General features: G+C 39.0%; 1 protein-coding gene across 6 annotated transcripts in view; it reads right to left on the reverse strand.

The window, feature by feature from the left end:
* The window catches only part of Grm8 (glutamate metabotropic receptor 8), an 809,809-nt gene that overhangs the window by 5,566 nt on the left and 776,477 nt on the right, over positions 1 to 27,766 (reverse strand). For 5 of the 6 annotated variants that reach the window (XM_060374210.1, XM_060374214.1, XM_060374209.1 and 2 more), the window contains exon 10: positions 5,731 to 5,977. In XM_060374210.1, the coding sequence (XP_060230193.1) occupies positions 5,731 to 5,977 (247 nt within the window). Of the gene's footprint in view, positions 1 to 5,675; positions 5,978 to 27,766 lie in introns of all 6 variants that reach the window. The other variant, XM_060374213.1, reaches the window with a different exon arrangement.

Raw genomic sequence — 27,766 nt, forward strand, 5'->3', positions numbered from 1 at the left:
GCTGGGAAACCTTGTGGAAGCTTTGTTTTCATTCCACTCTCTGTTCTGAATCCGAGGGATATCTTAAGACAGAAAAATGCCATGTCATGCAAAGTCAGGGAATTAGTTGGCTTTCTAACTTCACATTCCTTAAAAATATTATGAAGTTCTGAAATTTTAATCATAGGACATGGAAGTCTGGGTGAAATCCACACTTACTTTTAAAACAATCCTTCTAGGCCTAGAGAGAATGTTCAAACTTAAAAGTGCTGGGCATAGGAGCTTTTTGTGAGATTGATAGTCCAAACAAGGACCATGAATGGATATAACCAAGAACACCTGCACAGATGTAGCCCATGGCAGCTCAGTCTCCAAGTGGGTTCCCTAGTAAGGGGAACAGGGACTGTCTCTGACATGAACTCAGTGGCTGGCTCTTTGATCACCTCTCCCTGAGGGAGGAGCAGCCTTACCAGTCCACAGAGGAAGACAATGAAGGCAGTCCTGATGAGACCTGATAGGCTAGGGTCAGAAGGAAGGGGAGGAGGAACTTCCCGATCATTGGACTAGGGGAGGGGCATGGGAAAAGAAGAGGGAGGGAGGCGGGGATTGAGAGGGGATGAGGGAAGGGCTACAGCTAGGATACAAAGTGAATAAACTGTAATTAATAAAAATAAAATTAAAAAATCAATTGTGGAACTGTGTTTGATATGAAATTACTGTTTTATAAATTAAATAAAAGCATTTATTTCAGACGACTTCATACAAAAAAAAACGCTGACTGCTTTTGCAGATGACCTGAGTTTGGTTCCCAGCACTCAGGGAAGCTCACAGTGATCTGTGACTTCATCACCATGGACTTGAGGCCCTCTTCTGGATTCTACAGGCACCAATAGTCACAGATAACACTCACTCACAGACACATACATATACATGTACATACATACATTTATATTAAAATAAATCTTAGAATGAGTTTTCTGAACACAAGAGGCTGTAATGCATATGCATTACACACACACACACACATATATATATATACATACATACATATGTATGTATGATGTATTTAAATATATGGGTGTGCCACCGTTCAGTCACAATCAAAACTTCCATCAGCAGATGAGTAGCCACAGCTCCCGAGATACTTTCTCTACTAACATAAAAGGGTGTGTGCTACAATAACAGTTATTCTTTATTTTAATTATATTAGCTAAAACCCAACTTTTCATTCAGGCAGTAATTCACATTATCTTGATTGATCTTTTTTATTTTTACCTTTCAAATGTGAACTTTAACTCTTCCATTTTACAATAAGCTTACTCTCATAACAGCCTTCAAGTCTGTAACCTCCATTATTTTTTAAGAAATCAGAGAAATGTGTACACATTGTGTAATTTCCACTTTGATTCCACAGAAAATAACAGGGAAAATAGTCAGTGTTTGTGATTTGTTAATAATACAAGATTGGGGCTTATTGACAGTAGATATTTTACTTTTAGGGGAAATTATTTGCCCTTCAAGAGGTTGGAAAGGATATTGATTTTTTTTTCCTCTCATCATGTTCCTTAGGTGAGCTTGGGATGATTGGTATTTATTCCACCAAAATGTTAGTTGTTTCCATTTGAAACCCCATTATGTCCTTTGCTGGAGTGCCACAAAACACAGGTCAAGCAGTGTCTGCTGATTCATGCCTCCAGTGCCAGTGTTAAACATGCATAGTGCCAAGAGCAGCTTACTGGCATCTGCATGGATTTTAAATCCCTATCCCACGCTTTCAAGCTGGAAAACAGAGAAAAATTCCACCCCCAAATCAGCATTTTGCTCAGATCCTGTCATTGGTAAATCATTCGTCTATCATGGGGTGATGGTACTTAGTTGTTACTAAAATCCATCCTACTGCACTTTCACAAGGTTGCTTTTTGGTGTTTGTGTGCAAGTACTTGTGGAGTTGTTACAAGGTTTCTTTCTCTAAAGGTAACTGAGATTTTTACTGGATGATCTTGAATTCAAGAGGGCTTCTGAGGATGGCTTAAGCATTACGGTTTTAATTTTCTTTTAGTTTAATTTGTTTGTTTGTATATTATGTGTGTGTGGCCCAGAGTGTATGTGGATGCCAAAATACAACTTGTGAGAGATGTTTCTCTCCTTCCAGTGTGGGTCCCAGGAGACACTTCAGGTTGACATAGCTGCTCATAAGTGCCTTTATCTTCTCTGCCATCTCACCAGACCTTAAACTGAGACGCTTGCAAAGCACACGTATATATCTGAGATTATCTCTATGTGTAGCATATTATAATATGCAATGTCCATAGATATCTAGACAGATTAACTCAGAGGAATTCTTGTTCTGTGTTTTTGCAAGTATTTATTTACACATTTATTATAATTTCTTTACTTTGTATCCCTGCTATAGCCTCCTCCATCTCCTCCAAGTCCCACCCTCCTTCCTCTCTCTCCCCTCATGCCTCTTCCCCAGTCCATAGATAGGGGAGGAACTCCTCCCCTTCTGTCAGATCCTAGCCTATCTGGTCTCATCAAGGCTGGCAGCATCACCTTCCTCTGTGGCATGGCAAAGCACAAAACCCTAGGGGGAGGTGATCAAAGAGCCAGCCACTGAGTTCATGTCAGAGACAGGCCCTGTACCCTTTACTAGGGAACCCACGTGGAAACTGAGCAGCCCATGGGCTTCCTCTGAACAGGAGGTCTAGGTTTTCTCCATGCATGGTCTTTGGTTGGAGTATTGGTCTCTGCAGGCACCCCTGGGCCCAGATATTTTGGCTCTGTTGGTCTTTATGTGTAATTGCTGTCCTCTCCAGGTCTTTCTATCTCCCTCTTCTTCCATTAGGATTCCTACACTCTGCCAAAGTTTGGCTATGAGTGTCAGTATCTCCTTCCACACCCTGATTAATAGAGTATTTCAGAGAACCCCAGGGGAAGGCTCTTGTCATGTTCCTTATCTTCTCCTACTTCTGATGTCTATCTCGTTTGCCCTTCTCAGTGAGGTTTTAACCTCTTCCATAGGGTCCTCTGTGTTGTTTTGCTTCTTTAGGACTACAAATTTTATTATGTTTATCCTATATTGCATAGTCAATATCCACTTATAAGTGAGTATATACCACATGTGTCTTTCTTCTTCTGTGTTACATCACTCAAGATATTTTCTAGTTCCCCCCATTTGCCTGCAAATTTCCTGATTTCATTGTTTTTAATTGCTGAGTAGCATTCCGTTGTGTAAATGTACCATAATTTCTGCATCCATTCTTCAGATGAGGGACATCTAGGTTGTTTCTAGATTCTGGCTATTACAAATAAAGCTGCTGTGAACATGGTTGAGGAAATGTTCTTGTAGTATGGTTGAGCATCTTTCAGATATATGCCCAGTAGTGGTATAGCTGGGTCTTGAGGTACCACTCTTCCTAATTTTCTGAGAAAGCGCCAGAATGATTTCCAAAGTGGTTGTACAAGACTACATTCCCACCAGCAATGGAGGAGAATTCCCCTTTTTCTACAACCTCTCCAGCATGTGTCATCCTTTAGTTTTTGATCTTAGCCTTTCTGATGGATGTGAAGTGGAATTTCAGGGTTATTTTTATTTGCATTTCTCAAGTGACTAAGGATGTTGAGCATTTCTTTAAGTCTTTCTCACCATTTCATATTCCTGTGTTAGATGTACTATAGAGCAACAGTAACTAAAATGGCATGGTACTGGCATTGAAACAGACTGGTAGATCAAAGGAATCGAATAAAAGAGCCAGAAATAAACCCACACACTTATGGACACCTGATTTTTGACAAAGAAGCCAAAACCATACAATGGAAAAAAGATAGCATCGTCAACAAATGGTACTGGTCTAACTGGATGTCTACATGTAGAAAAATTAAAATAGATCCATATTTATCACCTTACACAAACTAAAGTCCAAGTGCATCAAAGACCTCAACATAAAACCAGACACACTAAATCTGTTAGAAGAAAGAAGTGGGGAAGAGCCTTGACATCATTGGCACAAGAGACAACTTCCTGAACAGAACACCAACAGATCACGCTCTAAGATTAACAATCAATAAATGGGACCCCGTAAAACTGAAAAGCTTCTGTAAAGCAAAAGGCAATGTCATCAGAACACAACAACAGTCTACAGACTGGAAAGAGATCTTCAGCAACCCTACATCTGACAGAAAGCTAATATCAAGAATATTTAAAGAGCTCAAGATGTTAAAAACCAACAAACCAAATGATCCAACTAAAAATGGGGTACAGAGCTAAACAGAAAATTCTTGTGTATTTAATATCTGTGGTAATTTAAAAGAAAATGACTGGCATAGACTCAGAGGGAGGGGCACTGGTAGGAGGCGTGGTCCTGTTGGAGAACGTGTATCACTGGGGCAGGCTTTGAGGTTTCAGATGTTCAAGCCAAGCCCAGTGGCTGGCTCATTCTCTCTGCCTGCTGCCTAGAGATCAGGATGTAGAATTCTCAGCTCCCTCTCCAGCATGACCTCTGTCTGCATGTTGCCATGCATCCCCCCATAATGACAACGGACTAAATTTCTGAATTGTAAGCCAGTACCAATTACATGTTTCCTTATAAGAAAGAGTTGTTTCCGTCATGGTGACTCTTCACAGTAAAAAACAAACAAACAAACAAAAAACCTAACTAAAACAATGTCAAAAGAATACCAACCAGAAAAAAGAGCCTGATAGCAGATCCTAGAGGGGAAGGGAGTATGTTTGTTTCTGAATCATCTTATTTTTCTGAGACTGAGTGCCGTTATACAGCCCAAGCAACAGATTCACAATCCTCTTGCCTCAATCTCCCAATTTCTGGGATTATAGATGTATACCATTAACAGAAACACTTATCCTTAGTCAATACAGACTTATACTATGGCATTCTCAAAAGATTGAGAGCACTGTAGACTTCGGTTTTAATTTAATTCCCTTTAATTTGTTCACATAACCAGGTAATATAAATTATCTTCTACTTTCTAAATATTTACAATACAAATGCCTAACCTGTTTAATGTATTTCTATGGATACCAAGAAAGTCTTAACTGTTAAGTTGAGCTTTGATGGATTATCCAGGGTTTCATTGTATTGTCAACATACGATGGCTTTGGTCACTACATAGCATAGAAAGGCAGGTGAAGAAAGTGGCAGAAAGGGTTCTGTATTTGAGGTCAGGAGACTTTCAAGGCTTATTTGAAATTAATGTAGTCAAGAATGAAATCAAGGAAAGTAAAGGGGGGTGTGCACACTGGGAACTTACTTATGACGACTCCACTAGACGTGTTAACTCTTTTCTCATTTCCCCAACCAACAACTGCTCCTTTGTCCTGCATGATCTAAGCACCTCATCCCACAAACATCAGCGATAAACTACAGTAACAGAAAGCAGCCAACACTGAAGCAACAGATACTGTAGACAAATTCCTAAGTTTCAGAAATGAATTTTGTAAATGAAAGAGATTTCCAAATGTCAAGTCCTATGATGCCTCAGAGGAAGAGCTTAAGTGTCATACTTGTTAAAGAGCTCAGGTGGGACATTTGTACGCTGGGAATGAGTACTCATTTGCAAGCATTTAGCTCTCATTCAGTGGTTCTGACTGTTGTGACAGTCTCGAGGCGTGTGTAGCGTCAGGCCCATAGAACCATGTAGCATAGCTCCCAAGACTAGTAGAAGAGTATTCAACGTACATCTGTTAGGAAGTGCTCCCGCTCTCGACCATCTGAAAGTCTACAGGTGACTTACTGTTGGTCTCAAGACTCTCACAGAGTTCACTTTTCACCTCGCCATTCGGTCTGTCATTTCCTTTCTGGATCAGTTTGCTTTGCATGGTAGCAGCAGTCACCACAGCCTTGAAGCTTCTCTTGCGTTTTTGAACATTCTGCTCTGGATGAAAAATTATAATATAAACTTTGGGCATATAGAGCATCCCCAGAGACACGGAAGCACTTAAGCTCATGGAGACAGTGAGTGTTGTTGTCTGGATGTACATCTGAGGAGAGGAGAAAAGAAAAAGATTCATGGTTATTAAGTCTGACTAGTAGGAGATAAAGCAAATAACACACCATTTTCTAAAAGTATTCCAGCTTCTCTCCTATAGCTACATTGGAGTATATTTACCGAAATTGCCCTTGACTGCAGTCAAGATTTCATTATGACAAACTGCAGGCAAAGATGAGTGGCTTCATATTTTAAGATCCTCATTCTTTAAAACAAATTGAAAAGAGGTGGAGCTTATGTCACTTTTTAGATGATAAACTGCATCAGGAAGGAAACAAGATACAGTCCGAGAAGGGACTAGTGCTTCACACCACATTCACCTTCTCGGAAAGGTACCAGTGGGCCAAATGATCATCTCAATACTAAGGAGTAAATGACGTGTGGTGAAGGCAGAGGAAGCACAGCAATCTAGGTCATCATGGTACACATTGCTTCTGCAGCATCACTGTTCCCACATCATTGTGTAGGTTCAACCACCAAACCTGGTGAAAATCACATACATGATAAAGGGGCTTGTCTTTTACAGCCTGCCTAATGAACACCTTCTGGGATTTCTCAATGACTGTGTTACATCAAAATGAATACGAGGCTTCAACAAAATGTGAACAAGCTCCTCCTGGGGCTTTACAAGAACTCAGTGGTTAAGAAAAGTTGGAGTTCTTGAGCAGGACTCCAGGTCAGTTCCCAGCATCTAAGCGGTGGGTAAAAACCATCCGTAACTCCAGTTCCAGGTGGTTCAACGCCCTTCACTGACTTCCATGAGAACTGGGAACCCATGTGGTGCACAGACATACATGCAAGCAAAACACACACATATGAAATATAATAAACATATATTAAAAAAAAGTATTTCCTCCCTTTAGATGTCAGATACGTGTTCTGATAGTACAGTCTCAATAACATAGTTGAAAATACCTTCTCTATACTGATTCCTTGCTACATGCCACTAAGATATGATTGATACTCTTATGGAAAATAAAAAGAAAAAATATAAAACTGAAAAGGAAATGTGCATAAAATATAGTGGTTATCAGCAAAATACATTATATACTTATTTGAAAATTTCAAAGAATAAATACAAAAGATCATAAAGAAAGGAGCAAGCATGCAAATAATATAGCAAAGTTCAAACTACACCCACAAATATTCTAAAGCCACTTAAATTGATCATAATCAGGAATGCCTCATTCAGACTCTGTCATTTAATTCAAACTAAAACAAAGAAGATATAGAGCTCAAACAACCTTAAAATGTTATAAACTTAGAAACTAGATTGGTTGGATATTTAAATGTATCTTAGTCGGTTAGTTTTGCTAAACCACACAGCATTAATCCAAATAATATGTGATGGTTAGTATGAATTGTCAAGGTGGCATAATCTAGGATAACCTGGCATGAGAGTCTCAATGACAGACCCTCTAGAGCAAAGTGGCCTGTTGACATGTCTGTAGAGGACTGTCTTTATACTGCTCCTTGGTGTGGGATGAACCAGACTAATACAGACAGTACCATTCCCTAGACAGGGGACCCCGGGCATTAAAAATGTAGAGAGTACTATACACAAGTAGAATGCTTGAATGCATTTTCTCTCGAGTGTTGTTTATGTAGATGACTAGCTGCTTCAAGTTCATGCACTGACTTCCACACAATGGTCAACTGTAACCTGGAAAGAAACAGGTCCTAGAAAGCCTAAGTTTGCATTCTAGCACCATCCCAAATATTTAACGTGTGTGTGTGTGTGTGTGTGTGTAGACAAAGGAAAGATGCTTTAAGAATCTAGAGATTACTTACATGAAAAGAGCATCATCCTGACAATTGAACAAATGTATGGTATCCTTTTCCTCTCTGTCTTTTAATTTACTATCTAGAAAATTACCCTTACATGGTGTTATTCAATAGACTAATATATATATATATATATATATATATATATATATATATATATGTTTAAAATATAAGCAAAAAAATAGTAACTCCAAATATTCACGCAGCATACAGCTTTGAATCTACCAAGGTCCTTAAGAAGCTTCCTTCCTGGTGTCTGTGACAAGAGAGATAATCCGTAGACAGCTGTATAAGCCAGGGCATTCTGGAGCGATCAGCAGATGTCTATGTTCTACTAGATGTCCAGGAAAAGGTCACTTAATCTTACTTTGAAGTAGGCAAAACTAGTTGTGGTTTTGTTTTGTTTTTTCAAATCCAACTTCTTTGTTGATATTGAGAGCTGTATACCTACATTAACACAGCAGGTCCCTTCTTAATGTGATGAGCTACTCATGAAAAAGAAAAGAGCTTGTATTATCTCACATGAAACCACATAAATTTACCATGAGATATGGAAAGTAGTATTGTGCTATCTCTTTTCATTATTCCTCCACCTCCTTCCCTCTAACTTTGTCATAACCAAGGAGGGGGAGGTGTTTTTTCATCACATGCTCTGATGTCCTGCTATTTCCTCAGCTTCCAAGTCCCGTCAAAACATGGAGCCTGAAACAATTGGGTGCACTGAGGTGGATGTAAGCACTCTCTGGGAAAGCCACTGGAGAGAACCCAAAATGGGGTGTACATGTGTGACATCTTTACTCAAGGCCTATGACAACCTTCTCTACACGCTGAGTTGATCCTTTGCACACATCCAAGATTTCCTGAAGGTCAGTCATGACCTAGAATTTTAACTGAAGGAGGGAAGATGTTCTGATTTTCTAGGAAACACTCAATCTTTTTCTTTCAAAGAGCTACCCAAATTCTGACCTCCATAGATTTTTTTTCTGTCCCTTGGCAACTAAGATAATGTATTATGATAAATAAGAATAAAGCAGTGTTAAGATAATGGGATGGATATTGGAAAAAGAAAGAAAGAAAGAAAAAAAAACAGGACAGGAGCCCACCACAAAGGCCTCCGAAAGACTCTACTTAGTAGTGTATCAAAGCAGATGCTGAGACTCATAACCAAACTTTGGGGAGAGTGTAGGGAATCATATGAAAGAAAGGGTAGTTAGTAAGACCTGGAGAGGACAGGAGCTTCACAAGGAGAGCAACAGAACCAAAATATCTGGGCACAGGGGTCTTTTCTGAGACTGATACTCCAACCAAGGTCTGTTCATGGATATAAACTAGAACCCCTGCTCAGATGTAGCCCATGGCAGCTCAGTATCCAAGTGGGTACCCTACTAAGGGGAACAGGGACTGTCTCTGACATGAACTCAGTGGCTGGCTCTTTGACTATCCCTCCCCAAAGGAGGAACAGCCTTGCCAGCGCACAGAGGAGGACATTGCAGCCAGTCCTGATGAGGCCTGATAAGCTAGGGTCAGATAATAGGGGAAAGAGAACCTCCCCATCAGTAGACTTGAAGAGGTGCATGGGAGGAGATAAGGGAGGAATGGTGGGAATTGGAGGGAATGAGGGAGGGGGCTACAGCTGGGATACAAAGTGAATAAACTGTAATTAATGTAAAAAAATAAATAAAAGTTTAAGAAAAAGATAACCCTCCTACATTTCTTACACCATTAACTTTGGGCAGTTCCACTCTCTGAAATCAGCTTCACATTTTTTAGCCCTTTTCCATATGAATACACACACACACACAAAAAAAAAAAAAACAAATTAAATTATTTAATTGTAAAAAGAAATATTCTTCCTATTGTTATTTTAGCCTTCTGCCTAAGATCAAGTAAAAAAATTAGTATTCTCTTTTAAAATTATTTTTAGAGTTTTTAATTGAAACAGAATGCCTTTTTCCCTAATTCCTTTCTGGGTTCCAGCCTATCTCAGCTACTGTCTCTCAAACCTCTTCCATGGTCCACATGCTCAAGGTGATAGCCTTTTTTCTTTAACTATATTTGTTACACAAACATTTATTTATATATATATGTGTATGTATGTATACACACACACACAAGAATACACATACATATATGTAGCTGTGAGACAGTCCTTTGGCATGGCTGAAAAAACACAATAGTAAAAATAATCTTTATGCCTGAGAGAAATTCTGGGTTCTGTACATTCAAAGAATCATGGTAAAGTTTCACTCTGGGAAAAATCACTGTCCTGGGTGCTGTGAGCCTATCAGTAGGTTAGAGATGTCTCTCTGAGTTCACTAGTGAAGACACAGATGTCTTTGATCTGAATTATTTGCTGATTCTCATTACACTCTCTTTGGGATTAGGATGCATGTTTGTGAAATGAAGTGTCAAATCAAAAGCGGAAACTGCAGCATTATGAATAAAAACTATCAGCATAGTATTAGTCTGGTTCATGATTAAGTTCTAAATCCTTAACTATTGGTTGAACTATTGGTAATGGTAGTTAGCACCCATAAACAATGTATAATTAAATGACATGTGGAATACCAGCTTTGTGAAGAACTGAAATGATGTTTTTTAAGGAGGCTAAAGATCTTTTAGGTGTGTGTGTCTGTGTAGGTACATACATGTAAACCTGAAGTTAGGAGCTGAGGCAGGATTGTGTGTCTGTGGTCATGGCCATGAGAAATGTGATATCAAAGCCAGAAGTTAGATACATAGAGAGAACATATTTCATAAAAACCAACCAGCAACTAGCAATCATTAAGAATGAGGGTTCTTTGCATTCAGAGAACAGGTTTCCAGATAGTAATTCCTACGTGGGCATCCTCCATCTCTGAAGTGACCAGACACAAGATGATGACAACATAGTAGGCAGTTAAACTGAGATTCACAAATCAGATGAACATACAACCAATAACTAGCAAATACTTAGAGAATCGTGAAGCCAAAATTATTTTTCATATTATGAAAAGCAGCATCAAAGTCTATAAAAAGGACAATAAAGAAAACAAAACATCAACAAAAGACACAAAACAACCAAAGCAAGTTCTTAAACATACACATACATAAAACTACAAGTTTTAAAAGAATATATTTATTGAAAATATCAAATATGCATTGAGAAAACCAATTTGGTGGATAAAAAGAAAAACAAAGAAATCATAGGTATCTTTGTTTTTGTTGTTGTTGATGGAGATTGGTTGTAGACATAAAAATAACCAAGGTAGTGAGGAATCAGTCTACCAAGGTCTAGGGAAATAAAGACCCATGGGAGTGACCTAGGCTAATGGGTGTAATGGGAGTTGCAGAGATTCTCTGGAAGAGTGTAAGCAGTCATGATATTATAACTTATTTTGGATACTTAAAGGTCAACATACAGAAACCAAAGGAATAGCTCAGGAGTTCAGAGTACCAGCTGTTCTTCCAGAAGGCATGGGTTGATCCCTAGCACCCACATGTTGGCTGTTAATTGCCTATAACTCTAGTTCTAAGGGAACTAATAGCTTTTGCTGGTATGATACACATACACAGTGCATGGACATACATGTAGACAAAATATCCGTACACACAAAAAATGCAACAAATAAATTCTTTTCTAAAAATCTGTAAACACAGAACATGCAACTTAAAACACAAATCATTCAGGCAATTCAAATAGTAAAACTGACATCTTCACTGCATTCTTTTAAAACTTTTACATTTTGTCATTTTTGTCTATGTGTATCTATATTTTTGTCACATTATGTCTATGTATATGTATATTTATATGTACCATTTGTGTGAAGTGTAAATGGCAGTCAAAAGAGAGCATTGGATCCCTTGAAACTAGCATTACAGATATTTGTGAGCTACCAAGTGGGTGCTGGAGACTGAACCCAAATCCTCCTCAGAAGCAGCAAGTGTCTCAACTGTTAAATCATCTCTCCAGCACTCCCAGCCCTCAGTGAATTATTTTATAATTTCAGTGGACTCATCATTAAAAAAAGTTGATCATAAACTAGGTTTTCTTTTTTTTATTTTTTTTATAAGTTACATTTTATTAACTCTGTATCCCAGCCATGTCCAGATCCCTCATTCCCTCCCAGTCCCTCCCTCCCTCCCTCCCTCATCTCCACCATGCCCCTTTCCAAGTCCACTGATAGGGGGAACCTCCTCCCCATTCATCTGATCCTGTTTTATCAGGTATCTTCAGGACTGGCTGCAAAGCTCTCCTCTGTGGCCTAACAGGACTGCTCCTCCCTTCGGGGGTGGGGAGACCAAAGAGCCAGTCATTGAGTTCCTGTTAGAAATAGTCCCTGTTCCCCTCACTTTGGGAAACCAATTGGTTACTGAGCTACCACAGGCTACATCTGAGTGGAGGTTCTAGGTTATATCCATACATGGTCCTTGGTTGAATGTCAGTCTCAGAAAAGACCCTGTGCCCAGATATATTTGGTCCTTGTGGAGCTCCTATCCTTTCCCCATCAGACTAACTCCCCTTCTTTCTTATGATTCCCTGTACTCTGCCAAAGGTTTGGTCATGAGTCTTTGCTTTGAAAACACTGCTAGTTAGAGTCTTTCAGATGCACTCAGTAGACTCCTGTCATACGTTCAATGCACATCCCATCTGTCTTTCTAAACAAGGATTGATCATCTTACCCCATGTCCGCTCAATTGATAAACTAGGTTTTCTAAAAGCAGAAGCAAAAAAATCCCAAGACAGAAACTAATATTATTTCACCTATTAAATCATTGAAAGGCAAGCAAGCAAACAAACAAAAACCTCCAGGCACAAAACAGCTACAAATATAGACCTACAGAATTTGATAGGATGAAAACTTCAAGAAAAAAAGGGCAGGCACGCCCCCCCCAAAAAAAAAACCAAAGGAATAAGTAATATTAGATCATTAAATCAAGAGGGGAAACACTACCACGACCACCACCACCCCAACAACAACAAAATAACAGGATTCAACACTGTTCATGGGTATCTCTCAATATCAATGGTCTCAATACCCCAATAAAAAGACACAGACTAAAATAATGAGAATGAAAACAGGATCCCTCCTTCTCCTGCATCCAAGAAGCATACCTTCACTTCAAGGATAGACAGCACTTCAGAGTATGGAAAAGATACTGCAAGGAAATGGACCTAAGCAGCAAGCTGGTGTGGCCATTTCAATATCTGACAAGATAGACCTCAAGCCAAACTAATCAGAATAGAGCGTGAATGATACTACATAGTCATAAAGGAAACAGCCACCAAGATGACAGCAATTCATAACATCTATGCACCAAACACAAGAGCAACCAAGTTCACGAAAAAAACATGGCTACAGCTTAAATCATATATTGACTCTCAAACGCTGATAGTCTTGAGTCCCTCACTCTCACCAATAGACCTGTCATCCAGACAAAAACTAAACAGAGAAGTGATGAAGCTAATTGATACAACAAAAAAAAAATGAACCTAACGGATTTTACATAACAACTCACCCAAACACAAAAGAATATATATAAGTGCTTCAGGAGTCTTTCTCCAAAACCATATACTAAGGCACAAAGCAAGTCTCAACCAATACAAGAAAACTGAAATAACATCCTTCATCTTATTTTGCCACCATGGACTAAAGCTAGTTATCAACAATGGAAACAACAGAAAGCTTACAAGATAATGGAAACTAAACAACTAAAACTGAGACAATCACAAATTAAGAAAAAAAACTTGACTTCTAGCTTGGAATGAAAATGAAAACACAACATACTCAAATTTATGAGACACAATGAAAATATTTTAGGAGGTAAGTTCAAAGCACTAAGTGCATACATGAAGAGATCTCATACTAGTAACTTAATAGTCATCTGAAAGCTCTAGGACAAAAAAGAGAATTCACATCCAGAAAGATTAGAGTCAAGAAATAATCACACTCAAGCCTAAAATCAATTCAATAGAAACAAACAAGGGGGGAAAAAAGAGAACAAGGAATCAATGAAACAAAAGTTAGTTCATTGAAAATAATCAATAAGATTGGCAAAACCATTTCTAAATTAACAAAAAGGCAGGGAAAAATTCCAAATTATCAAAATTAAGATGGAAAGATGGACATAACAATAGACACTAAAAAAATCTGGAGATTCACAAGGACATACTTTAAAATCCCATATTCCACTCAATTGGAAAATATAAAAAGAAATGGATAATTTTCTCAATACATACCACCTACCGAAGTTAAACTAAATTAAAAAATTCAGACAAGCAATTTACTCAGAGCTATAATCCCTGGAGAAATAGAAGCAGTAATTTAAACCCTAACAACACCCATCCACAAAAAAGCCCAAATAATTGTGGTGCAGAATTCTCCCAGATAGTCAAAAAGATCTGATGCCAATACTCCTCATATCATTTCACAAAATAGTCACAGGGAATACTTCCCAGTTCATTTTACGAGGCCACGATAACCCTGCTACCTAAACTACATACAGATGCAACAAAGAGAGAATTACAGACTAATTGTTCTTATGAACCTAAATGCAAAAATTATCAGCAAAATATTTGCAAACCAAATCCAAGAACACATGAAAAAGGTCATCCAGTATGATAAAGTGTGATTCATTCCAGAGGTACAAGGGATGGTTCAGCATACACAAATCAGTAAACGTAATTCACCATATACACAAATACCAGAGAGAGAGAGAGAGAGAGAGAGAGAGAGAAATAACATGATTAACACATTAGATGCAGTAAAGATTTTTGACAAAATCAAAGCCCCTTTATGATTAAAAAAAAAAAAGTCCTGAGAGACTGGGGATGCAAGGGACACGCCTGAACATAGTAAAAGCAGTTTACAGACAACCCACAACCAACATAAACATAAATGGAGAAAAACTCAAATCAATTCCATTAAAATAAGGAACAAAGTTGTTCGCTGTCTCCATACCTATTCAAAATAATACTTGAAGTCTTAGCTACAGTAGTAAGAGAACAGAAGGAGACCAAAAAAATACAAATGGAAAGAAAGAAGTCAAAGTATGTTTTCTTGCATATTATATGAGTGTGCGCATAAGTGACCCTAAATTTTTCACCAGAAATCCTACAGCTGAGTTAGCAAAATACAAAATTATCTCACCGGAGTACATAGACTATCTGTATACAAATGACAAACCTATTGAGAAAAAAAAATCAGGAAAACACCTTTCATAATAGCCTCCAAAGTTAAAATATCTTGGGGTATCTCTAACCAATTAAATGAAAGATTTGTAAGATAAAACTTCAAGTCTTTGAAGAAAGAACTTGAAGAAGATATCATAAGATGCAAAATGCAAAAATATCCAGTGCTCTAGGATTGATAGGATTAACATAACAGGATCATCCTATCAAAAGCCATCTACAAATTCAATGCAATTCCCATTAAAATTCCAAAACAATTCTTCACAAATATTGAATAATTTCAGCTTCATGTGGAAACACAAAACATCTAGAATACTAAAATAATAATGAATAATAAAAGAATTGCTGGAATTATCACCATCCTCAATTCCAAGTTATATTGTAGTTATAGCAAAACAAAACAAACAACAACAATAAAAACACCATGTTATTGAAATAAAGACAGATACATTGACCATTGAAATCAAATGGCAACAGGGACTGTCTCTGACATGAACTCAATAGCTGGCTCTTTGATCACCTCCACCTGAGGAGGGTGAAGCCTTACCAGGCCACAGAGGAAGATGATGCAGCCAGCCTTGATGAGACCTGATAAGCTAGGGTCAGATAGGAGAGGAGGACTTCCCCTATCAGTGGACTGGGGGAGGGGCATGGGTAGAGAAGAGGGAAAAGGGGTGGAATTGGGAGGGGACAAGGGAAGGGACTACAGTTGGTTTACAAAGTGAATAAACTGTAATAAATAAATGAAATTAAAAAAGAAATCAAATTGAAGACCTAGAATAAAAATCACCTTCTTATGGCCACTTGATATTTGATAATGATATCAGAAATACATACTGGGAAAAAGAAGCATCTTCAACAAATTTTGCTGGTTAAACTGGGCAGCTGGTTGTATAGGAATCAAAATAGATCCATGCTTATCACCTTGCACAAAACTCACCTCTAAATGGATGAAAGACCTCAACATAAGACCAAGTACACTGAACTTGATAGAAGAGAAAGTGGGGAATATCTTTGAACTCATTGGCAAAGAAAAGACTTTCTGATTGGAACACTATTAGCTTGGGTGGAAAGTTTAACAATTAATAAATGGGACCACATGAAATTGTAATTTCCAGCAAGACAAAGAACATGATCATTCAGACAAAGAAACAGCCTACAGAATGGGAAATAAATTTTAGCAACTTCACATTCAATAGTTTGCTACAAAATAGATAAAGATCTAAAACACACACCACACACACACACACACACACACACACACACACAAAGACTGGGTGTTAAGAAAAAAATAACCCAATTTTAAAATGTGGTTCAGATCTAAATGGAGAATTCTCAAAAGTGAAAAGTAAATGGCTGAGAAACACAGAAATGTTCAACATACTTAGTCATTGGGGAAACGCAAATCAAATTTACTTTATTTCATTTACACCTGCCAGTATGGCTAACATCAATAAAATAAATAACTGACAGCTCATACCAATGAGGACGTGGAATAAGGGGAACATGTGTCCTTTGCACAGCCCTTATGGAAATCAATGTGCCAGTTCCATAGGAAGACGTTAATCATCCTATCTCAAGATCCAGTTAAATCACCCTTGGGGAGATACCCCAAGGACCAGTCTTAGTTATGGTAACTATTGCTGTTATGATCAAAGTACCTTGTGGAGGAAACAATTTTATGTCAGCTCACACTTCCAGATAACAGTCCATCACAGAGGGAAGCCAGGACAGGGACTCAAACAGGGCAGGAACATGGAGGCAGGGGTTGACGGAGAGTTTATGGAGAACTGCTTGCAAGCTTGTTCTACATACCTTGTTCAGACTGCTTTCTTATAGAATCAACCCATGGATGGGACCACGAAAAATTTGGTGGGGTCTTACCCATAGATCTTAATTAAGAAAATGCCTGTAGACAGATTTTATGGAGGCGTATTTTCAAAAGAGATGTCCTTCCTTCAGATAACTCTAGCTTGTATCAAGTTGACATAAAACCGGCCAGCAAAGGATGTTCCATCCTGTCACAAAGATACTTTCTCAACCATGTTTATTGCTGCTCTGTGCATAATGAAATGAAAAACCAAAAGCCAGAAAAGAAACAAAAACAAAACAAAACAAAACAAAACAAAACCTTGATGTCCCTCAGCAGCAAAAGAAAATGTGGTGCTTTTATACAATAGAATATTACTCAGCTGTTAAATAAATGGAGGGAATCATTATCAATTTTGCAGGTAAATAGTTAGAACTAGAAAAAAAAATCATCCTGAAGTAACACAGACACAGAAAGAGAAATATCGAATGTATTCATTTATATGGGCATTTTACCTGTTAAGTCAATGATAACCAAGCGATATTCCATAGAATCATAGAGGTTAGTTACAGACTAACAGACTGGAGTGTGATAACAAATCTCCCTAGTGTAGGGAATAGAAGAGATAGCTATGGAGGGATGAGGAGAGGTAATAGAATGGGAAGATCAACTGGAAACGGGATGGAAGAGAGGGGAAAAGGAGGAAATATGAGGAGAAACAACCAAAATTAAGGGGCATTTAAGAGGAAGCCTAACACAGTAGAAGCTTCCTAAAGTATGCACATATATAAAGGTAACCTAAATGACATCTCTGAATAATATGGAAAACACAGCCCCATCTGGATATGTCTTGTTAGCAAATGAAGTTTCTAGTTCCAAGAATTGTCTACATCAAAACTTAACTGTTTGCCAGTGTGGTCCTATGGGGACTCCCAATTAACCCAGTGCTTGCCAAGACTATAGGTTGCTCCCAACAACCAGACAGCAAGGCCCTATGGCTAAAGACAAGACCTACACAATTTATTGAACATGGAGATTCTGAGCAGGTGCCCACCTAGTGCTTCTACCACTACAGGTTACTGTTCTCAGTACTGGAAGGGAGTCTGCATGCTACAAAAGGTGCTAAATAAACATCCCAGCTACAGACTCTTTGAGGTACAGTGGTGTCCTGTATGGAAAAAAAAAAAAACCTAGTGCAATAGTGGCACCAGGCTTGTGGGAGTGACTACCAAAATTTTACTCGACTTCAGGATTACTCCATGAGGTGCCGCCCATACCTGACTCTGCCTGGGTAATCAAGAACCTGAGTCTACATTTCCCAGGGACCTATCATAAAACTAAACAGTACTGTTTAAAAAAATAGCAACAAGATGACTCCTAATATGTCTTCTAGACAAAGATTGAGTGCCCTGATCATCCATCATCAGAAAATCTTCCTCCTGCAGCAGATGGGAACAAATACAGAGACCCACAGCGAGACAGTGTGCAGAGTGTGTGAGAGGCCTGAGAACACTCAGCTCGAAAGGATGTCTCCATGAAATCCCTTCCCCAGGACTCAAGCAACTCTTGTATAGGAAAACACACAAAGAGTGTAAGAGGAAGTAAAAGGATGGAGCACATCAAGGAAACAAGACCTTCTAAACACAGCAGGGTCCATGTAAATCTCAGAGACTGAGGTAGCATGGACATGGTATGCATGGATTGCTACCTCACAGAGTCCCAGAGCTGAAGGAAGTGGACACATGCCCCCATCCCGAACCGAATGCTATTTCCATTTGATAACCCCTTGGCGATGAAATCTCAATTTTCTCTAAGGGAACCTCACCGGAGAAACAAACTACTCTTAAGGGTAGGCTGCATGCCCATCAGTAGTTGGCCAACAGAAAATGAACTCAGTGGCATCTATGGAGGTTTATTACCTCATGAGGTAGAGGCATGACTTTTAAAAAAAAAATCTTCTTTTCTAATTTTATTTTTATTTTTCACCTTTCAGGTCCTTTGTGTACATATTATACCTTCCAGTTTTGTGTTTTTTGGAATTCCTGAGTGTGGGAATGAGTGGGTCTGTGTCTATACGTGTTTCTTTTGCCTTTTATTGCTATCTTTGTTTGTTTGTTTTGTACTATTTCTGATATGATTTTTTTCTTTTTCTTGTTTGTTTTATCTTATTTCATTTTATTCATTTTATCCTTTAGCAGCCTGTTTACTGTTGTTGTTTTTAATGAGCTATAGAACAGTGATGGATCTGGAGAGGAGGAGAGGTTGAGAGGAATGGGGAGGAAAAAAAGGAAAGGAAAACATAGGATACATTATATAAAATCTATTTTCAATAAAAGAAAACCTGGTAAGAGATGACTAATCAACATAGAAATGAGAAAGAAGTTATAAATATGGGTGCAAATTAGGTTTTGAAATTGTAAGTGCAAATTATGCATAACTTCATGCCTCTAACTATAATATAGGAAAAATGCATAATTGCTTGAAAATCTCAGTTACCACTGGGATTAGGGTGGATCTGAATTAGTCCAGGGACCGTGAAACAAAATCAGAAGGGAAGTGCAAAAACATTGTTCTTAGACCATATAGTGAATTCACAGAAAGGATGTGTCCCATTCTCACTTCTTGCCCTTTGAGAAACATGTGCCAACATTTGACTGTGGGTTTTATCCTCACGGATGTAGGATTGCAGAGTTTCAAGTGTGAGGAAGCCCTTTGAGATTTAAGTTCCAACTGCTTTGGAAACAGACTGGCAGCGGGACTTCTTGTGGCTCCTTCCTCTAATACTCTCTAGTGCCTTGCTGCTATTTGAAAGAAAGAAAACCATGAAGTGTGTCCTTCTCCTGAGTCCTGAAAGCACTAATTACTCTGACCATGCAAAGCTTCCACTGACCCCTTTTTCCTAAACCATCTCTGGAGAGCCTAGATATTTATTGTTTGGTCTATTAAGTTTGATTAACCCTAAGGTGATCTGAATTGGGAAGATACAAGTAAAGCTCTATCTGAAAAGGGAACAGGTACCAAATACTATCCATATCAAACTATACTCAAAGGCTCATAACTCCATTTGTGTTCCGGGCTGTGATGAATTACATCTTTCATCACTCAGTCACAATTCTATGGCACCTTCTCTCTTCTCAGATATCTTGGTCTTGGCATCCCAGGACTAGCAACATGACCATTTCTAAGTCACTCTATGAAGAACTGTGTCTCACTGTATTGAATCCTTAGATCAAAGAACTGGGCCTCTAGAAAATACAGCTGAATGTTTAAAAGTCAAAGTGTCCAGGTCTCTAGACAGAAAGACCCTCACAACTACAATTTTAAACTTTGTATAACTGTCTGATATTGTGCTGGCTGCCAACACCAAACAGTACCTGGAATGTCAGTCTTAGAGAAGATTTTCAGGAAAATTAAAATTTTATCCAAGTATATGGTAACTTCCTTGTGTCATCACAACTGGCCACAGTGAAGCCATGTCACTCGTATCAGAGAACACAGCTACATTGTGTACTAAGCACCTAAAATGACACTAGGGCTCTCATGTTGGCGATGCAATCACTACAGCATTTCAGGGTTCTTTCAAGACAAGTCTACACTATCACAAAGGGTCAAAAAAGAAACACCAGGCGTCATAACCTAACATGTTGTAGGTGCTAAAACACAGCCACAGAGAAGTGTAGACTACAGTTGCTAGGGCTCAAGTTACCACGGATACGTGTCATCTCCTTGTGCATTATTCGCCATGCTCCATGTTGTAAAAAGACCTACTTATACTGCGAGCTGAAGGCTAGAACTCCTGGTCCCACTTCAGCGGGAGAGGGTACTCTTGAAACACCTGGAAAGAGTTCAAGGTTCTCATTAGCCACACAAAGGAGCTACACTCAAGAGAAAAAAGAGGAACTTTCTGTGGAGTTTTCAGTGGAAAACTGCCAAGTGCCTTTCCACAAGCCAGACATCAGAACCATTTCCTCCAAATTATTGTTAAAGATATCCTGACCTAAAGGCTTGTGGCATATCGACCAATATATATATATATACAAAAAAATATTATAAGAGATAGGAAGTAATCAAACTCTCAAGCATTTAAGTCTGGAAGGGTGAGAACAAAATGCCTTCTCAAATTTTCCACCTTCTCATAGAACATGATTGGCTTCATCTGTATCCTGTTCTATGTGATACTTTTAATTCCACACAGGCTTCTTGATATGATGTTCAAAGCTAAATGGCCTGATGTATGCACAACTCAATTAAGTTTTCCATTCTTGGGCACCCATTTTTGGTCTACAGTAACACAGTAGCTTACTCCTCCAATTGTCAAAGCATTCACAAATGATATTGGTATTTGCAGAGACATTAATCAGAACACACTAGTTTTTCTCGAACCTCACCTTGGTCTTTCCTCTTTGCTCACATGTTAATCTGTCTTGGTCTGTTTTGGAACTCCTATTCCACAAGGAACCACTTAGTCCATCTAGCCTCCTCTCTCAGTCACCAACTAGTGGTTTTTGCAGAATAGTGCTCCACAACCTCTCAAGTGACTTTTTCATTACTTCTTTTGTTTTATGTTTTTTGTTGTTTTTTTTTCATTTTAATACTTATTTATTTATTTATTTATTTATTTATTTATCTATTTACTTATTTATTTTACATCCTGGCCAAAGTTTCCCCTCCCTTGTCTCTCTTCCCAGTTTTCCTTCCCACCCCCAAACACATACCTCTCTTCCCTCATCCACTCTTCAGAAAAGGGCAAGGATCCCATGGATGTCCCATGGATGTCAACCACCCTTGGCATATCAAGTTGCAGTAAGACTGGGCACATCTTCTCCTATTGAAACTAGAAGAGACAGTCCAGTAGAGGGAATGGGTCCCAAAGGCAGGCAACACAGTCAGGGACAGCAACTGCTCCCGCTGTTAGGAGTCCCACATGAAGACCAGGCTGCATAACTGTTTCATATGTGCAGAGGGCCCTGCAGTCCCCTGCAGGCACTCTGATTGGTGGCTCAGTTTATGTGAGCCCCCGTGGGCCCAGTTGGTTGATTCTGTAGGTTTTCTTGAAGTGTCCTTGACTCCTATGGCTTCTACAATCCTTCCTCACCCTCTTTCACAGGATTCCCCAACCTCTGCCTAATGGATGGCTGTGAGTCCCTGCATCTGTTTCTATCAGTTTTCTGGGTGAAGCCTCTCTGATGACAGTTATGCTAGGCTTCTGTCTGCAAGTGTAGCATAATGTCATTAACAGTGTGAGGAGAGGGCTCTCGTGGCATGAATCTCAAGTAGAATAGTTATTTGTTGGCCATTCCCTCAATTTCTGCTGCATCTTTACCTCTGCACACCCTATAGGTAGAATAAATTGTAGGTCGAGAGTTTTATCACTGGAATGGTGTCCCTTTACTGGACGTCTTGACTGCTTTACAGGACATGACTAGCTCAGGATCCCCATCTCCCATTGCTAGGAGTCTTAGCTAAGTCACACCCTCTTAAATTTCAGGAAGTTTCCATTGCCCTGGGTTTCTACCTCATTCCAGACATGCACCCTCATACCAGTTGTCTCTCTCAACACTCTCTCTCTCCATCTATATCCATCAACTGAGGAGATAAAATTGGGCCCTTTTTCTTCCTTCTGTTGAAGTTGGCCTTATTATTATTATTATTATTATTATTATTATTATTATTATTATCATGTATTACAATTTATTCAATTTGTATCCCAGCTGTAGTCCTCTCCCTTGTCCCCTCTCAAACCCACCCTCCCTCCTTCATCTTCTCCCATGCCCCTCCCCAAGTCCACTGATAGGGGAGGTCCTCCTCCTTTTCCCTCTGACCCTAGCCTATCAGGTCTCATCAGGACTGGCTGCATTGTCTTCCTCTGTGGCCTGATAAGGCTGCACCATCCTGAGGGTGAGGTGATCAAAGAGCCAGCCACTGAGTTCATGCCAGAGACAGCCCCTGCTCCCCTTACTAGGGAACCCACTTGGCAACTGAGTCTATGGGCTACATCTGAGCCAGGGTTCTAGGTCCTCTCCATGCATGGTCATTGGTTGGGCTATCATTCTCTTCAAGGCCCCCAGGGCTCAGTTATTATGGTTCTATCAGTCTCCTTTTGGAGCTCATGTCCCATCCAGTTCTTTTTAAAAATTTTATTTATTTTTATTAATTACAGTGTATTCACTTTGTATCCCAGCTGTAGCTACCTCTCCCCTCCCTTCCCAATCCCACTCCTTCTTGGTCTTTTTCTCCTCTGCCCCTCCCCCAGTCCAATGATAGGGGAGGTCCTCTTTCCCTTCTTTCTGACCCTAGTCTATCAGGTCTCATCAGGACTGACTTCTTTTTCTTCCTCTGTGGACTGGAAAGGCTGCTCCCCCTTCGGGTGGAGGTAATCAAAGAGCCAGCTACTAAGTTCGTGTCAGAGACAGTCCCTGTTCCCATACTAGGGAACCCACTTGAGGACTGAGCTGCCATGGGCTACATCTGAGCAGGGGTTCTAGGTTATCTCCATGCATGGTCCTTGACTGGAGTATCAGTATCAGGAAAGACCCCTGTGCCCAGAGCTTTTGGCTATGTTGCTCTCCTTGTGGAGGTCCTGTTCCCTCTAGGTCTTTCTATCTCCCCCTTCTTTCATAAGATTCCCTGCACTCTGCCCAAAGTTTGGCTATGAGTCTCAGCATCTGCTTTGATACCCTGTAGGGTAGAATCATTCAGAGGCTCTCTGTGATAGCCTCCTGTCCTATTCCCTGTTTTCTCTCTCTTCTGATGTCTGTCCCCTTTGCCTTTCTGAATGAAGATTGAGCATCTTACCCAGGGTCTTCCTTCTTGATTAGCTTCTTTAGGTGTACAGATTTTAGTATGATTATCCTATATTATATGTCTAATATCTACTTATAAATGAGTATATACCATGTGTGTCTTTCTGCTTCTGGGATACCTCACTCAGGATGATCTTTTGAGATCTTATCATTTGCCTGCAAATTTCCTCCTTGTTTTAAATCCATCCAGGTCTTTCTATCTCCCCTTTATTTCATAAAATTCTTTACATTCTGCCCAAACTTTGGCTATAAATCTCAGCCTCTGATTTGATACCTCTGTCAGTAGAGTCTTTCAGAGGCCAGCTGTGGTAGGCTCCTGTGGTAGGCTCCTGTCCTGTTCCCTGTCTTCTCCTGCTTCCAATGTCTATTGCGTTTGCCCTTCTGAATGAGGATGGAGCATTTTCCCTAGGGTCTTCCTTGTAGCTGGTCTAACTGGATGTTTACATACAGAAAAAGATGAAAATAGATCCCTATCTATCACCCTGCTCAAAACTCTAGTCTAAGTGGATCAAAGACCTCAACATAAAATCAGACACACTAAACCTGTTAGCAGAAAAAGTAGGGAAGAGCCTTGACCTCATTGGCATAGGTTACAACGTCATGAACAGAACACCAACACCGCAGGCTTAAGATCAACAATCAATAAATGGGACCTCATGAAACTGAAAAGCTTCTGTAAAGCAAAGGACATAGTCATCAAAACAAAACAACAGCCTACAGATTGGGAAAGGCTCTTTACTAACCCTATATCTGACAGAGGGCTAATATCAAGAATATATAAAGAACCCACAAAGTTAAACACCAACAAACCAAGTAATCCAATTAAAAATGGGGTCCAGAGCTAAACAGAGAATTGTCAATAGAGGAATATTGAATGACAGAAAAACACTTAAAGAAATGTTCATGGTCCTCAGTCATCATGGAGATGCAAATCAAAACAACCCCAAGATTTCACTTTACACCCATCAGAATGGCTAGGATCAAAAACTCAAGTGAGAACACATCTGGAGAGGACATGGAGAAAAGAGAATCCTCCTCCATTGCTGTTGGCTCATTAAGCTCATATTGTTCCTCAAATAGCTGAGTTTTAAATCATCATAACCTTAATTGTATATTCTCATTCATCCTTGTTCCTGTATGCTGTTTTTGGTTTGTTTGTTTGTTTGTTTGTTTGTTTTGTTTTGTTCTTTGAGGCTGAGTTTCTAATTCTGGGTCAACATTTGTTTTGATTCTGTGTCTGAGAGTCTAAGAGTCATAGGTTGTTATTTATAGAGTTCTTCATTTCCAGTGATGATGGTCTTTATGTTAACCACTGCTTTCACCATAGTCTGCATCTTAAACACTGCTCCTTGTCTTATGATAAATTCTGTATAATAATTCAATATGCTGTTTGAGCTAAAGCAGAATCTCATATTATCCTTTAAGTCATTCTTCTTTTCATGTTATAGATGACTCTCCTGTGAAGAGTTCAAACTCACACTTTTGTATGTCTTTTTTTTCTTGGATTTGTCTTTGAAAAACCCACACCTATACACTTGGGTGTGCCTATAGAGTATTAACACACATGCTTAAGCCAATTTTTAAATATCTTTATTAAACTTTCCACTCCAAAAGAAAAGAAAAGCATTTTGCCCATGAGCTTCAATGATATGATCATTGATGCCCAGGAGTAAGAGGTTAATACACAGAAGGATGGGCATTGCTTGTTTCCCATCATGTGTGTTCCATATGGAATGTGCATGACGAGTTCATTGTTGTACAAGAGTTAATGGAAATTCAGACATAGATCTTTTCTAATGAAATTATTTGTGGCTTGTTACAAGCATTTAAAAGTTGAGGCTAAGTGTTAATACAGTTCACTGAAGTAGGGTGTATACTTTTGCAATAATGAAAGTGCAAATATTGAATAATTTCTATTCACATTTTCTTAGATAGTAAACAAGTAAAACCAGCTATTACCAGGAAAGCCATGTGCCACCATTATTACTAATTCTGTGTTTATAGTGACATTTTAATTATTTTATTCTTAGAATGCCTTTTTGTTTGTAAGTGTTTTATGGTAATTACCAATAACACAAGGATATTTAGTCAAATTTTCACTGAAGCATTTTTCACTGAAAGTTCTACATTTCAAGTAAATGGCTAACATAAGAAAGATTTTGGTTGGTATAAAGAGAGGCATCAATTATACATAAAATACCTCAAAATCCACAAGTTTATTTACAAGCCGAGTTTTAGAGGATAAAGCTGATCAGGGCCCAAAGTGCCATCCATCTGGTAATAACAAAACTATGCTCTTGGGCATAGAGGACAGAATTCCACAAACAAGTTTTAATCCATTGGTAAAAAGATACAGCAAGTTCTGAATATTTGAAATACTAATGTCTTGGTTTTCAGACAATATGAGACCAAATAAAACACTGAATTGCCATAGAGAAAATATTAAGTATTCTCTATTTTAATGTTATGGGATGGATTCTTTTAAACCTTACACTTTTCCAGGTTTTGTTATTTCTATGAAGAAATATTAAAAGTATCATGACTTATGAAGCAAATATAAGGAGGAAAGATGAGCATTGTTAATAGGGAAAAGGACTCTGGCTCAGAAAACCCAACATGCCCCGAGGGGGTCTTTCCTTCCATTGCTCAGAACTGACTCTGATGACTCCTTGCTGAGATGTTCTCACTAGATGAGCTGTGCCAGTCCTGACTAATTTATCAGCTAATGAAAATGTAAATATATATTTTGTAGTGTTTATCATAAGATAGCAAAGGTATATGAACTTTTGGTACAAATTCTCAGTTTTTCTCCTTCTCCATTTATGAGAATCAAGCAACTGAGAATGACAATGCCATTGAACAGAGGCCGTAGGTTCCCTAGTCAGCACATGGAGGGCGGTCGCCACCTACCCAGAAACTATCTTATGCCGTTGAGTAAGAGAAGAGATATTACAGATTCAGAGCATGTGTCTTGAATTGCTTCTCTACATGTATCAGACAAATGGTTAGTCAGCCCCTCTGCCTAATGGGAGTTGACTGGGAAGGATGAGGAATAGTTTCTATTGCTGTGACAGAAAAAAAAAATGAAGTTACAGCATCCTCAGCTGGACTGAGGTGATTGACCTTGTTCACACCATTACCATATTCTAATAAAGTTTCTTGTCTATCAAATATAATCACAATCCAATGAATTCATTCCTAGGTTTAGTGACCTCGGGTGTTGGCTACAGAGCATACTAGGTTGTATTTTCCATTAAATTTTCAAGGAAGAACCATTTCAGATGTGCTTTGCAGGCTGTAGGAGGTGAGGGAGCTTATAAGAAAAGCAAGTCTGCATCATGTCGCACTTTCAAAAGGAAGCAAGATTGAAAAAACAAGTTCTGCATTTACATCTTCTCTCTGACCTCATTCCCACAAATGGTTGTGTCTTACAGTGCCTCTAGATACCTTCTTTGGCGCTAGAAATACCCATCTCTAATCTCCAAATATCTAAGAAATAAACTGAACTTACCTTTTGTAAATATTCTCTTGCCCACTAAACTTTTGTTTTGTTTTAGTGTTGATTTTTTCATATCTAATGTGAATGCCTTCCACACCCTGTGTTGAGTTCAGTCCTGCTGCCCATCATATTGATGTCCTTAACTCTGCACTCTCTCTCTCTGTAACATGATCATACATCAGGCCACTAGATTTCCTGTCTGTCCCATCTGGAAGAACATGTTTCTCTTCCCCCTTCACATCAGGGTTCATTGTGATATGGTTCAGACAATGAGTGTTAGCAAAGGGAACTTCCACTGCACGTCGCCAGAGCTTTGACTATTACAGAAGAGTTGGTTATTGTTGCTTACTTCTGACAGGAGAAAGTTTGTTCTGTACATGAGCTGTCGTCCGGGAGTAACACTCAATGCTGGGAGTTTTGTAGGCCACTGGCTTGAGAGTTATTTATTAGAACAGTACATACAAGTATAGCTCAACGATGTTCTGGAAACTACAGTTAAACTCATTTAGAGCCAATTACTGAGAAAAGTCAGAAAGCCAACATTAAACACTTAAGTTTCCCACCCTTGGGTAGTGTAACTTCAGGCCAATAAATTATGTCCTGTCTGGGTCTTCGTGTGCAAAACAAGGAAGATTATTCCTGACCTGATAAACTCACAGGATTAGTTGTGAATAATGAATAAAATAGTGTTTTTGAAGTACTGAAATAGCACA

Source organism: Meriones unguiculatus, chromosome 21 (assembly GCF_030254825.1).
Source record: "Meriones unguiculatus strain TT.TT164.6M chromosome 21, Bangor_MerUng_6.1, whole genome shotgun sequence".
NCBI classification, from domain to species: domain Eukaryota; kingdom Metazoa; phylum Chordata; class Mammalia; order Rodentia; family Muridae; genus Meriones; species Meriones unguiculatus.